Raw genomic sequence first — 15,157 nt, 5'->3', positions numbered from 1 at the left:
TAGGTTTCAGAAGGAAAAGGTGGAGGTGAAAAAGAATGTGGTTTGGTTTTTTAAATATCTGCCTACTTTCCTTTTCTATGTCTATGAATCAGAAGACAACAGCAATTACTAACTCCTCCTTGAAAAATCCAAAGCCACGTAGCTCTTTGCAAGCTCCCAGCCAGGGAATTTAACAAGGAACAAAGTAATGGGGTATTACAGAACAGATGCAGCTTGACTTGTGATGGTTATATCCTGATAAACCCCATGGTAAATTGAAATTTGAAAATATCATAAGTTGAAAATGTACTTTATACACCTAATCCATTGACATCATGGCCTAGCAACATGGTATACTTTAGAGTAATTGATTGTTTACTCTTGTGATTGCATGGATGCCTGGCAGCTGTAGCTCACTGCTTCTACCCAGCATCACAAAGGAGTGCTATACCACATACTGTTAGCCTAGGAAAAAAAAATCAAACTCGAAATATAGTTTCTACAGAGTATCACTTTGCACCATAATAAAGTTGAGAAACCCTAAAATGAACCACAGTAATCCAGGAACTATGTGTATTTCCCAATGTGTAGACTTTGTCCTCATCATAGAAAGCAATGTGGCAAACTCTTGTTGCCGGACACACGCTATTCTGTTCCATGTTAGCCTGTGGTGACTGTATCAGTCTTCCCCCAACAAACCCCCCAAAGTATCACTAGCAATGAGCAAAAACTCACAGCTTCTTGAAGCATGAGAAAGACAGCGCATGCTAGGACAATGAAGACCCAAATCAGAGCTGGGGTCAGAGATAACCCAGGCCAATGAATAGTAATCAGAGAAGTAAGACAGACAGGCCAGATTTTTTTAGAAGGTGCAATAACCGATGAAGGCTTCAGAGCCTGATCCCTCCATTGCTTTCTCTCTACTATCCACTGTGGCACTGTGTACAGATAACTTCACAGTGTCTTGTTCTGACTCCACATATGCTTTTACTGTCCTGGTGAGATTTTATTCCCACAGCAAAACCCTGTATTACCTCTGAACAGGGCCAGTGAACTCTGCAGGATTCATGCTGAAGAAACATAAATTGCAAGTTGCCATATTCACCCAAACTTCTCCTGCTCAGGGGAAACAGGTGTTCTGAAAGACTTAACCATGTGCAACTATAACTCATAATTAAGACTGTACTTTTTCTTGCATCCCTATGCTACCAAGACATAAATTATAATGCTTTTTCATTTTGAATTTTTAAATTTTAAAAAAATGCCTATGTTGATATTGTGGGGTTAAAAGGAATATGAGCTGCAGGAAAAATTGAGAATGACCATGCTAAAAAATTGAGAATGACCACTCCTTTTCCTTTTAGTGGAGGAGGTAAAGGCCCATGGAGAGAAAGTAGGGTCTAAATAGGGTCATGTGACTACCTGAGTGAAGAGGTTTTAGGAGAAGACAGGTTTTCAAACTCCATGTCTTTGACTTTTTCCCTCACACCACAACAGTCAGATCCTTCCAACAGAACATCTCATCCTGGTACCCAACTGAGCCATCAGCAATAACCAAAAATAGTCTCCACAAAACAGCTAAGGAATGCTTAGGAACACAGCAAACTTCTCCACAGTAGCAGAGCCTGGTCCTTCCTCTACCCTTAGAGAACTAAGTCTCTAGAGGAGCTGACTCAGCAACTAGCTCTCAAAAAAGACTAACCTTTCTCCTTCATGAAGAGCTGATTACTTCTTTACAGCTATCCCATAAGGACATTTTGACTTCATTTTTTAATTATCTAGTCTTGGTAAATTATGAAAATAACACATGATAATAGTTTTTGTAAATCCTGCAAATAGCATAGAAGTCATAAAGATGAAAGGTAAATGGTGTCCCCCAGTCTTAACAGCAGCAGTAACTATTACAAATGGCTGGTGTCCACATTCTTTCTCTCTCTCCAAACTCTCCTAATTTAGATTCCTGCAACCCATAACAGGAACTGATTAGATGCAGATTAACTCTGATGAATCCCTTACTATCTGAACTCTTCATTCTCCTTTTGTGAAACTTGGGAACTTAAAAGATGCAGACAATCCATTATCTCAAAGTCTCACAAACCCCACTCCTAACACACATACTCAGAAACTGAATTAGGTTTGATAGTTAAGGACACTAAAATAGTGTTTGTATACACACACACACACACAGACACACACACACACATATAAATAATGGTTCTATGCTAATATATACTGATTTACATATGCAGTTTTTATATTGGTATAATGTAAAATTCCTTAAAAATTTAATCATTCTACCTATACTGCTTTAACTTTTGCTTTTTTTTTTAAATCTTGAATAAACCCTGAACATCTTTCCATATCAGTAAATGGAAATTCATCTTACTTTTTTTTAATGGTCACATGGAATCCTCTGAAAGAAACACACTGGATACTTAGGTTTGTTTTTAGATTCGAGTAATTACAAACAGAGCTGTGCTATCTTTATGTTGATAGATATCAAAAGCTCATAGCAATTTGTAGTCTCCCAATAGGACCTATTTCTTTCTTTTTTTTTTTTTTTTTTAAAGAGAGTGAGAGAGGAGAGAGAGAGAGAGAGAGAGAGAGAGAGAGAGAGAGAGAGAGAGAATTTTTTTAATATTTATTTTTTAGTTCTCGGCGGACACAACATCTTTGTTGGTATGTGGTGCTGAGGATCGAACCCGGGCCGCACGCATGCCAGGCGAGCGCGCTACCGCTTGAGCCACATCCCCAGCCCAGTATTTCTTTCAACCTCTGTCCATAGCACTCACTTTTTTTGTTTTGTTTTGTTTTCCACAAAGTTTGACATTTATTGTTTGGCCACTTAGTGTCAGTGTTTTTAATTTGGCTTTCTGGTTTTTTTAATAAATTTATATATTTATTTATTTTAATTAGGTATATATGACAGAAGAATGCATTTTTATTCATTGTACACAACTGCAGCACAACTTTTCATTTCTCTGATCATAGCACTCACTTTTAAAGGACAAATAAAAGATCTTCCCTGAATGAGTTAACTCTCTCAATTTCACCACAACCATACTTTCCCACACAACTTAACAAATAAGTAAGGGCTCTCTTTTCTCAGATCGTGAAAAGGGAAGGAAGTGTTTCAAAAAAAAAAAAACTACTCCCTGGGCTGGGAGCATAGCTCAATGTTAGAGCACCTGCCCAGCATAAATGGGGTGCTGGTTTCAATTTCCAGCACTGCAAAAACAGAACAGCAACAACAAAGCTAGGCCCTTTCAACCTGGTCATAAGAGCAGATGAGAGGAATGTGCTTCTTCCAACACTATTTTAATGAGATCTTACCTTTATTTTCATCTGTCTTCACAACTTGTACAAAATCTCTTCTAATGAAATATTTGAAAGCAGGAGCCCGTTTCTCCAGGTTTTCATCAAAGATCCAGAGGTTGACCCGAGCCCGTGTGATGGCAGTATACAGCTGCTTAAGCTCACCATTAAGGAGCTGGTGATAAAATTGAGGACAAAGATTATGAGCCTTCTGTCTACAGTTACAATGCAATACATTTCAATAGGCTCACTCTGATCTTGGAAAAACAGAAAACTAAATTTTAGAGAAGCCCAGCACAGCTGTGAACAGGAGCCCAGGAGTTCAGTGACTACAGCACAGGTAAGCCAGGCTCTAGCAAAGTTATGAGAAACTCCATCCCTTCCCACAGAGAAAGTAAGTGAGCATGCCATCAACACAGGATGACTTTTGAATCTGATATAGGTTTTTAAAGTTTTAATTCTGAAGAAATTATATATCAGAAGCTACAAAGATAGTAAAAAGTTACAAAGACAGCGCACCCTTCATTCAGTTTACCGCAATGGTTACGTGTTACATAATTGCTGTGACTTGTTTTTAAAAATTAAACCATTGTAGCTATCATTCGTACTACACATATCATTAGTATTACCACATCAAAATTTCTGAATACAGCTGAGTTTCAGAGGTGAACAAAAAGAACTACTCTCCCTTCTCTGCTTTTAGAAAGTACCTTATTTATTGAGCCTAGCTCTGTGCTGAGAAAAAGGGAGTTTACCAACACTGACACCCCTGTCCCTTCCTTTCCCATTCTCTACAGCCCATTGCTGATGTAAAGGAGGACCAGTAACGTGCAAGCCTATATTTTTCATCTCATCTTCTCTTATAGGCCTTGTTTACTAATTCCATGTCAAATTAGTGTGTAGACAAATGGCAGAATTCACCTTGTACATTTCTGGATTCACCATGAGGGGCCGAGTCTGAGAAGAGCTTGGTTTCTCCAGGGGTACCTCAACCAATGGCCAGTTTTCCTCCCTGGAGTCAGATGATGAAGGTGTAAACGAGGAAATGATCTTCCATTCCTTGTAAGCCTGGACAACAATGACAAATTAAAGACCAACAAAATATGCTTTTGAACTGCCTCCCCAAGCTTCATGGAGATTAGCTCACTCAGTGAAGTTGGGATCAAGACTCCAATCCTAGCTGTGAGGAAGCGTCCATCCTGTGGCCTCAGAATAGAAGGGAGCAGGACTAAGGTTGACAAGCAGGGTCCCTTACACACTTGGCCAATATAGCTCAAAAGTGCCCACCTTGGGGAAAAACACTAAGGGCCCAGGAAATTATTCTAATGAAAGAATTTCAACAAGTAGTATAGGCAGGGAAATTCTCATCCTTTCTTACAACATTGTTAAGAAATGCCACTTAGGGTCAGCAATTAAGACATGTGGCAAATATTTCTACCTAAATTATTCTACCAAGGATGGAAGAAAAATCAGGTGCTGCGGGTTGCACTGTACAAGGCAGACTCTGAGATCAGACAGGAAAAATGCAGGTCTTCTACTTATTAACTATGTGAACTTGCACACATTCTGTAAAATGGCAAAAACAGAACCACTCAAGTTTGTAGGGAAAATAAGATAATCAATGTCAAGTGTCTAGTAGAGTGCTTGACATTTTAACATTTTTTTCCCCTTTACCCAAACCCCAAAACCACTGTGTAGACCAAGGGTTAGCAAATTTCTCTTCTCTAAAGGGTCTGATAATAAATAACTTTGGCTTTTCAAGTCACATGGCCTCTCTTGAAACTACTCAGCTCTGCCACTGTCGTGCTGAAGCAGCCAGTCAACATGTAAGTGAATGAGTGTGCTATGTTCCAATAAAGCTACGCTAAATTGAATTTCATATAATTTCCATGTACCATGGAATATTATTCTCCTTTGAGTTTTTTCCAACAACTCTAAAATTTAGAATCAATTCTTAGTCCACAGAATGTACAAAATAGGCAGTGGGCTGGATTTGGCCAGCAGACTATAGTGTTCAGATCCCAACAAAGCTGAAGTGCCTAGATTATATGCAGTATTTGAAGTACAAAATTCCTAATTTACTGTACCTTGTAAGAGTAGCTAGTTAACTCTCCTAGCTTTTACTTTTCTTTTTATAAAATGGTATTCTTTGCCATCTACATAACATCTATGTAATCTAAAATGCAGAAAAGATGAAGTCAATAGTTAATTACCTGCTCTAAGTCACCCCATAAGTTAAAATATGCAGTTAAATTATGTTAAATGCCTTAAATACTGTCCATTAAAGAGGAATGGTTATGCTACTAATCAATTATGGAATTAATCACTATATTCTAAAAAGAGATGTTTATCAGGAAATCATTTAAGTAGCTGAAAGGTTTAGGAAAAAACCTTCAAGACTATTTATTACTATCCTTTTTGTGAAGCTATTTAGCTGGCAGAATTGTTTGCCAAGGAAGTAGACACAGACACAAGTGCTTGACACTTCAGAGGACACTCCTGGCAGGCAATGTGAGGTGCAAACTGGATGACCTTGAAAGGGCTGGGGAAGCACAGTATATTTTAAAACTACAAGGAGAGAAGCAAAAGCTGGTTAGATGGCACACGACTGACCTGTTTCCATGAATCAAAGTTGGAGACTTTTAGGAATATGTGAACATGTGTTTTTGTAGCAAGAATGTTGGCCTACAGCAATGTGGCAAAAAAAAAAAAAAAAGCAACATGTAAAAGTCTTCCAGGTTCATCCTGTGGGACCAACGCTTAGATTCTACTAGCAAACCTACCTTTGAGGGGCTTATTCTTGAAGTCCAAAGTCCATTGGCCAAACCAGTTAGCTAACCCATAAGATCTGTGGGTTTTCAAAGTCCCTTACGTCCCATTCACACATGAGCTTAAAAGAAGGATACCCCACTGACTGGAGCAGAGTGTAAATTGTAATTATACTTCCAAATCCCCAGAAGGATAGTTTGGGGGTAACTGAGAAAATAACTGCCCCTCCCCAAAGACGAAGCAGCATCCCACAAGAGAAAGATTTGGTATAACATTCCTTAGTTCCTTCCCCATCTCATAAGGTGGCCCTGGCAACCACGTGGTTTAACAGCAAAAGAAATCCTCTAGAAAGAAGAATCACAAACAGGGACAGCAAGGCCTTCCCCTCCCCACCCTTGTCCATACACCTCACAAGCCCTAGCAACAGATGCTGCAAAGAGAATGCTTGCCTGAAATATCAACAGGGGTGGAGAAAGAGGCCAAGGTAAAAGAGAAAAGCTCCTCACAGTTGCCCATGTCAAAGAGCAATAACAAAAACTATCAGCAACTATCAGCCAGTTACCTCGAAAGAAACCCTAGGCCCCAGCCCACAAAGGCTGGAGATATATTTGATCTGTCTTCCCTTTCCTTTTATTAAAGCATTTCTTCTCATTTGCTGACAGATGCTTTATGGCTAGAGACTATAAAGTGATAAAGGTGAACTTTGTGTTCGGGAATGCACGATTACATTTATGTTGGGAAGTACCACATCAAAAGTTGTTTTAGAAGTCTACCATGTACATAGGATAAAGCTGATGTAACCAAAAGATTCATATTGGGGGTGTATGCCCCCCTTTTCCCCTCTTCCTTCTTTTTTTTTTTTAATTTCATGCAACTCCCTGAACCATTAGTGGGAGCTCAGAGTTCAGCCTTATTTATTTCCAGGATCAAGTTGAGACCAAACAACTAGATTACTCGTTCACCAACAGAACCCACCATAACTTACAGATCTTTAAATCCAGGTGCTTCAGTTTCATACTGGCACATGCATACAACTGGCACTTTATAATAAAGAACAGAAATAACAAAGTCTTCTTCCTTCCTCTTTTAAGAAAGCCTCAGTCCAGCCATGACCAATATATGTATTATTAGAATAAAAAAGGTAATCCTCAGATGCAAAATCATTCCAGGGTTAGTAAGTGTGCATCTGATTTTATTGGCAAAATTTGATAGAGAAGGGATGTACATAAGGAATTTCAAGTATATGCTCATTGTGGAAGGTTCTGACAGCCAATTCACATGTGAAGCTTTAAAAGAAAGGGAGTACAAGGGAAAGAGTTATAACTCAAAGCATATGAGTTTGTCTTCAGGCCCTACTGCCTATATTATGACTATGGTTAATTTACTTAACCTCAGGGACCTTCAGTTTTCCTTATAAAATGATGATAAACATAGCTTTAAAGGGTTGGTGGAGTCAGACAATGCATTTAAAAAATACTTTACAAACTGTAAAACACCTAAATAATATTGGCCATAGGTATTAAGGCAAACATGACATTAAAAGAGATCAGGAAAAATGTAAGGATTCTATTTCTAGGTTCATCTCTGGGGCAGATTTAAGGTGTCAAAGCGGACAGTGCTCCTGACTCAGGTATAAAACTGCCCCTTCAAGCATGCACAATAAGTAGTGAGAACTCTGCAAATGGGACCAGGACACAGCCAGCTAAGTCTCCAAAAAAGACTCCACAGCACAGTCAGCAATCAGCCTGAGTCCCCACCCAAAGATGGTAAAATCAAACCAATGGCTAGGAAAGCTGCAATGATGCTCTTTATTTGGTGGTTCTCCCCAAAATGAACTAAGCTGAAGGGCAAAACCATCATAAGGACTCAAGAGCCAACTCAAAATGATGGGCTGACACAGAGGTCACTGGGGGTCAACCTGGGGACTCTCTGGCTGCCCTGGTCTGCCTGGGCTGCAAGCAGTGATAGTGAAGCCATGCCATAGAGAGATCCCAGGCAGGGCAGTGGTTTTTGTTCCCCATATTACCTGATCCAGCAGGAAGGAGCCAAGCCTCATTTGTCTTCCTGAAGTTGTCTATGAACTGACCTTGCCAAGTTCTGTCCTCATAGGATGGACATTGCTAACCTTGCCTTCATTTGTAAGGCTCTCCTTAGAGCTTGCTCCAACTTAGGAATCCCTGGGAGCCAAGGATAACAGTAGCTAATGAAAACTGGAAACTGGCACTTGAATCCTAGGCATTCAGAAGATGAAGACAAGACAAAGCATGTTATGGGCTGGTTTTCCCAGTACCCTTCCTGGGAACAAAGAGAACCAGCCCATGACATCCCATGAAACAACCCATAGCCATTGTCAAAACCCAACCTCCACACTAAATAAATTGTACTTTAAAACACAAAAAGACACCTGTGTGACAAACTTATCCTCAGCTCCAAATTCTCTTCCCTAGAATGGGAATTTCAGTTCAGGTTATATGAAAAGACATCAGTGTGACATACCTCAGAATCAGTAAAAAAGTTGTAAAGGAGAACATCATCAAATTCTAAGCCTTTTGCTTCATAAACTGTTAGCACAAGTGCTAACCCCAGCTCTTCCGGAATTTTCTCCTTTGCCATTTCATTGGCAACAAGAATTACCTGAAGTAAAACAAAACAACATCAAATTCTACAAAGAAAGCCATGATAAAGGTCCATCTATTTCAGTGGGAGGCAATTAAATAATGTCTTTAAAGAGAAACAGCCAGCATGGATTTGGTCAGTCAGGACAAGGGAAATATTAAAACAATTAGTCATACTCACATATCTCTGGAGCTCATCCACTCTGGGATATGGACTACTGAATTCTACCTTATGGAATAATTCAGCCTCTCAAACTTTTTTCAATTGCAAACTTCCTTTTATTACAAAACATACAATCCCAAGGAGCTCACCTGGTGGGCACCAAATTCAATGGGTTGGGTTTTCCTTTTGTTCCCTCTTAGCAAAATTGCCAAGTCGCTTACACTACAAGACTCTAGAACAGTTGGTTTGGGACCATCAAAGAGGCCAGAATCTCTAGGAAGGCGATCAAAAGATTCTGGAAAGTAGAACTGAAGTAAATCCACTACTCCTGATGCCAGATTGAGGATCCCTGAGATAAAACAGAAGACACATGTCAGATACTGTGCAACATAGTTGAGTTTTTTATTTTGGAGGTTTATTTGTTTGTTTTGGATTTTTTTTTTTTTTGCTTTATTGTTGTTGCTTTGTTTTCTCCACACCCCGCCCCCAGAGCATGTGCCAGCTGTATGTATAACTGTATAATTATAAGCTTATTTCCAGTACTCATTTGATTATCAATGAGGCTCCATACTACTCTGAGTGCAATGGATGAAGGCAGAGATGTATTGCTGTGCTGAGAGAGTTTTGTGGGACATTATCCCCAATGTATAGTCCCATTAGAGAAAATTACCTCCTAAAGAAGAGTCAAGGCAAAAAGGCAATCTAAATAATTAGAGCTGTTTGAATGCCCATAAAAGAAACCAATATAGACTATCATAAGAAAACAAGAATTACCCTATCTTCCTACATTGGTGCTCAGAGTACTGGAAGCAAAGTTACCATGGTAACAGCAGCTCTGGATGTTAACTGGAGACAACACCCAAGGCTTCTATCACCTTTTCCTCCAGGTTTATAGCCAGCTGAGAGAGGACTACACTAAGAAAACTTGTCAGAACAGGGGAAAATATTTTCCAAAGCACTTTCCCCACAGGTCCCATTTCTTTTCTAATTTAAGTGAAACTGACATTGACTAAACATCTAACATACAATAGTCATCTTCATAGAAATCATTCCATTTAATCCTTACAACAACCCAGTGAGACAAATGAGACAATCTCACTTTTATAAAGGGGGCATCCAGGTCTGAGAAGTTAATAAACACCTTCAAGTGATGAGACTGAAACTGGATTGAATGTACATTTTCATAGATCTCTCCATTTCTCTTAGGGGTCATGTGTTCTTTGCTTAACATACATAGATTATAATAGTCTAAATAGAACACCATGAAATGGACATCAGTAGAAACTGTTGCATCTAAGCAAATCAATTGTGTTTTCCTCTTCATTAAGAGCCAGAAAATGCAAGAGCACAAGTGTTCATCGTGCTAAAAAACTGGAATCCACTTAAATATCATTCAGGAAACTAGATAAGTAATGGTTGATGTAGCCATACTCAAGGAATAAAAGTTCAACCATATAAAGGAATGAAATATGGATACACACTATAACGTGGGTAAACCTTGAAAACATTGTGCTAAGTGAAAGAAACCAGACAGGAATCACCCCATACTGTATCATTCTATTTAAATAAAATGTCTACAGTTGGCAAATCCATAGAAAAGGAAAGGTGAGCTGCTGCCATGGAATGGGACAAAGAGTGCAATGAGAAGCAATTTCTGTGGCTATGGGGTTTTCTTTCTGAAGTGATAAAAATATCCTGGAATTACATAGTGGTGATGGTTACATATCTTTGTAAATTTATTTTAAAAAATCATTAAATTGAACATTTAATATGGATGAGTTTTGTGCTATGTGAATTTCAACCTGAAAAATAATTTAAAAAATGGGAAAAATATTCACTAAACATAGCATATATATTCACTACATATTCAATAAATGTGTGTGATAGATGTATATAATGTATATGTCAAGATTAGAAAAAATAAAATGTTTCACATAATGGGAGAAAAAAATGCAATATATAAAATCAACAAAAGATGTGAAGGCAAATTCATAAAGAATTCTTAAAAAGCAATAAGAAAAAAACAACTTATTTTAAAAGTAGGCAAAGATTATGTCACAGTAAAAAGCTGACATGAATCTAATATCCATCCCTGGAAAATGGAGAGCAAATTGTAGAATAGTCATAGAATACAGTACTAATAGAAGAAGTCAGAAATGCATGAACTGTGGTTGTGGCTCAGTGGTAGAGGGCTTGCCTAGTATGTGTGAGACACTGGGTTTGATCCTCAGCACCACATAAAAATAAATAAATAAAATAAAGGGTATTGTGTCCACCTACAACTAAAAAAATACTTTAAAAAATAAGAAATGCATAAACTCAAGTGCCATGTAATTGACATGCAGAAATCTCAAAAACACATTGTATGGCAAAAATATAGCTGAAGAAAGGCATACCAGGAATGATCTTATTGAATAAGGTTTTAAAATATATAAAATATATAAAATAACACCATATATTGTTCATGAATAGTTTAGAATGGAAAGAATATTTTTAAACACTTATAAACCATAAAGGAAATTTTCTGATATGGGTGTCATATTATTTAAACATTCTGTGCCTCAGTTTCCTACTATACAATGGTAACGATATCTACCTCACATGGCTGTTGTGAGGATTAAGCATAGGTACTAGATGTACGCTGTTTAGCATCACATCTGGCACAGATAAGGGGCATAACTGAAATAAAATAAAAAGCACCCCATTTTTTTGCTCCTTCTTGGAAGAAAAGCTGTTTTAAAGGTTAATGACTTGTAACTAGCATATTACTTCACCCAGATTAAACAGATTCTTCCAAGGCATTTTAACAAAAGTTCTCAAAGCAGCTTAAGCATTCCCTTGAAATGTTTCCATGTCATGGCAAGTTCCTTAGGAAGAATTACTTGAAGTCCATTTTCACCCAACCACATCTTTAATTATAGATTTTTGACTGAGTGGTGGCAGAAATCATAAGATTTCTTGTTCCTGAGTGTAATTACTAACAAACTCCAAAATGTGACTCTTGATTTAGCTGAAAAAGCATGTTAGGAGCTGTCCTAAAGCTCCCTTGCACCCAGGTCAATGCCCACACACCTACCCAGCAGGTGAGCCATGCTAGACGTACCAGAGTGGGACCTGTAATTCTGGTACAGGTGGTGGATCTTCTTGGGCTTGCGGACAGCACACTGCTTATCCACAGTGTTTCTGCTGGCATAGTGGAACAGAGAGCGCAGATCACTGAAGCGGAAGGCCACACCCTTCATGATGCTCTGGGCTGTATCTCCGGTGAGGAACATGGCATTGGGGTCATTGATACATTTCATCAGCAGTGCCAGCTCAGCTTGGGTGAAGTCCTGAATCTCATCACCATAGAGCTCATGGATAGACCAGGGGAGTACCCTGAGCTTCGACAGCCTTCGGGACAGGTTGTACAGAACATCCTCCTCATCAAAATAACCTTTCTGGGACCTGATCTGCTGATATAGACAGAAGAGGCTATATATCTCACTCCGGTCTTCCTTAAAATTGGGGGACCGTTTTCTCCCTAATTTCTTATATGCTTCTTCAGTTAGTCTCCCATAGGGACAACTGAGGGCTTCAAAAGAACCCTTCAGAAAAGACTTTATTTCTTTCCAAATCAGTGCAGGGTTGTAGGAGGTTTTCCCTTTGGTCATTTTGGGCCATATCTCATTGGTGAACACCTCAAACGTCACATATACACGGGGGTCACTGTCACCTGTACGCATTTCTGCAGCTTTATCCTCCTCGCTATAGTCCCCATCCACCTCAGCCTCCTCATCATCTTCTTGCCAATTAGGGATGGTCAACTCTTCCTGAGTGGACCATCCTATGATGGTTCTTTTTAAGCTTCCATCTTCATTTCTCAGAAAAAATGGCTTGGGCAAAGAAGCATCAAGCAGGAGGAGCAGCTGTTTGGAAGTGACAAACAGAGGAAAGTTCTCATCTTTCAGGTCCTGGAGTTTGTGAACATTGGGTTCCAGTGGTTTATAGTGACTGGTGGCTTTGGTAGACTTGGAAAGCTCAATAAAGTTCCTTTGTACCTCCTGGCACAGGACATGGTTCTTGGTCACGAAGATCTGATGCAAATGCTCCAGCTGGTGGGGATGCTCTGATGGATACCCTTCCACCCCATGGCCATCCCCCACTGCCTCTACCCCAGCTCCCCCTGCACAGGCTTCACTCTCCTGCTCCTCCTCTACACTGTCTAGTGTTTCCACCTCAGAGGAACCCTCCTCTTCCTCATCCTCTTCTTCTTCCTCTTTTTGCTCCCTATCTGGACCCTCTTTTCTGGGTTCTGCTTCCAACTTTCTCTTTGGCCACATCTGTTTGGTTAGCAGCGGGCTTCCTGCCTGCTCAGCTTTTTCCCAGTAAATGTGGAACTTCTTCCATAGCCTATATAAGCAGCAGGTTGTCTTCCCAGTGCCACTCCGACCAATGAGGATGATGGGCTCCAGTGGCCTTGGGTTGAGGTCGATCACAGCATACTCAAGCTCACCCACTCGGAAAGGGTACTCCACTGTTGCTGTCATGTCATTGAGGATATTGAAGGCCATGTTGGTGCTAAAGCTGTGGAACTTCATGATGTTATACTCCGTCTCCACTGCACTGGCCGGGGGAAAGTACTCCGGATCCACTTGTTCCCTGCTCTTCTCTGCCTCTGTGTCCTCCACATAGCAGCGGGGTATTCGCTTTTGGATTTTCATGTTAGTTGAAACTAGGCCTTTGTTGATACCCTTCAGCTTCTTACGCAGGACACAGGACAATCCCCGGTTGTAGGCACTGCAGATGGCCATAATGGAATCTGACAGTTTGCAGTGATCTAAGACAATGTCCCAGATCCGGATGATTTCCGTGTAGACTCGCCCTGATTTCTCCATGGAGGACGTGTTTCTTTCTGTAGCGATAATTTTCTCTGGGTTCTCACTGCATCGAGGGGAGAAATCGATGGCGAGCTCCCACAACATCCTCGCTCCTTTATCCAGCTTAGCTTCAAAGAGCCGGATGTTTCCTTTCAGGTGCTTTAGGCGCTTCTGCAGGCCCTGGGTCCACTCACCATTCCCCAGCTGCTGAATAGCAAGGATAATTTTCTTCTTTATGACCTTGGTCATAACCTTACTGGACAGCTTCTTCAGCATTTCTGAAGTACACTCGATCTCCCAGGTCATGTTATCAAAATCCTGGAGGCATGCTTCGATTTCCTGCATGCTCCAATTGTCCTGATCATCACTGCCCTCCCTCCCTCTGTTGCCAGCAGGAACAAGCTGTGAGGCCCCAGGACCTGCCTGAGCATGTCCTTCCCCTGCCTCAGGGACAGCAGAATTGTTCCCACTACTGTCAGAGCTCCCCATACTCAGGGTTCGCTGGAGTTTATCTTTCTTTACTTCCATGACACCTCCTACCTCCAGAGGCTCAGGGCACTGAGGACAGTCCTCTGGAAGAGCTGTATCCATTTCAACCTGCTGAATCAAAATTGTGATGTCCTGTACAAGGCGATCTCTCAAGGACCGTGGCCTGATAGCTTCAGACTCCTGCCTGGTCACCTGAGCACCAGGGAGAGTCTCCCAGCTATCGGGAACTGTGGCTCCTTCAGAGGGGGTTCTGGCAGTGGTGCCATATGGCAGTGACTTGAAGGAACCCTGGGACTTGAGCTGAGATGTATGACCAGCAGTGGAAGACCTTGAGAGCTTCCCCAGGTGGGCAGCAGAGTCTTGCCTGCTCCTCCGCCTGTTCTCTGTCAGAGCTTTGTTCCAGGCCAAAAGCAGAGCATCATTCTTCTTAATCCGGTGCCGTACGTCTTTGCCTTCTTTGTTCTTCAGGTTGAAGTTGATGTCAAACTTCACCAATAGGTCTATTAGCTTTTTCATGCGCTTCAGCATGCCCTTCTGAAAGAGGAGGTGCATGAGGGTATTCCCATTGCTGTCCTGGATGTTAGGATTGAGGTAGTAATATTCAGTGGGGTTGGACCAGAATAAATCCAAAAGATGGCTGAGGAAGTTAAAGCCAGTGTCAGCTGAAAGACACAAACAAAATCCTGTGAGTACTGAGCCAGTTTTCCCAGGGATCAGAAGACCTAGGTTTGATAAAGATGCCAGCCTGGGACATCTCATAATACTGACCTCCCCCAGGTGTCTGATACCCAATTAAATAACCCAGGGGTTCTCAAACAATGGTGATTTACTTTCCACAGAAAATTTGGCAATGTATGGAGGCATGACTGTCACAACCAGGAGGGTACCACTGGCAACTAGTAGGAAGAGACCAGCGATGCTGCTAAATATCCTACAATGCACAAGATAGCTCTTGACAACAAAGAAGT

The 15,157-nt window shown here is 40.6% G+C and overlaps 1 protein-coding gene across 5 annotated transcripts in view; it reads right to left on the bottom strand.

The window, feature by feature from the left end:
• The window catches only part of TRANK1 (tetratricopeptide repeat and ankyrin repeat containing 1), a gene marked incomplete at its 5' end in the record, with an annotated part of 101,363 nt that overhangs the window by 15,607 nt on the left and 70,599 nt on the right, over nucleotides 1-15,157 (bottom strand). For 3 of the 5 annotated variants that reach the window (XM_081283721.1, XM_081283722.1, XM_081283719.1), the window contains 5 exons: nucleotides 3,313-3,469; nucleotides 4,216-4,362; nucleotides 8,560-8,697; nucleotides 8,991-9,190; nucleotides 11,945-14,851. In XM_081283721.1, the coding sequence (XP_081139847.1) occupies nucleotides 3,313-3,469; nucleotides 4,216-4,362; nucleotides 8,560-8,697; nucleotides 8,991-9,190; nucleotides 11,945-14,851 (3,549 nt within the window). Of the gene's footprint in view, nucleotides 1-3,312; nucleotides 3,470-4,215; nucleotides 4,363-5,907; nucleotides 5,980-8,559; nucleotides 8,698-8,990; nucleotides 9,191-11,944; nucleotides 14,852-15,157 lie in introns of all 5 variants that reach the window. The other 2 variants (XM_081283720.1, XM_081283718.1) reach the window with 1 other exon arrangement.

Source organism: Spermophilus citellus (genome assembly GCF_964194105.1).
Source record: "Spermophilus citellus genome assembly, chromosome: 3".
Taxonomy (NCBI): domain Eukaryota; kingdom Metazoa; phylum Chordata; class Mammalia; order Rodentia; family Sciuridae; genus Spermophilus; species Spermophilus citellus.
The sequence above is the reverse complement of the archived record's forward strand: the minus strand, read 5'-3'. Positions and strand labels throughout refer to the sequence as shown.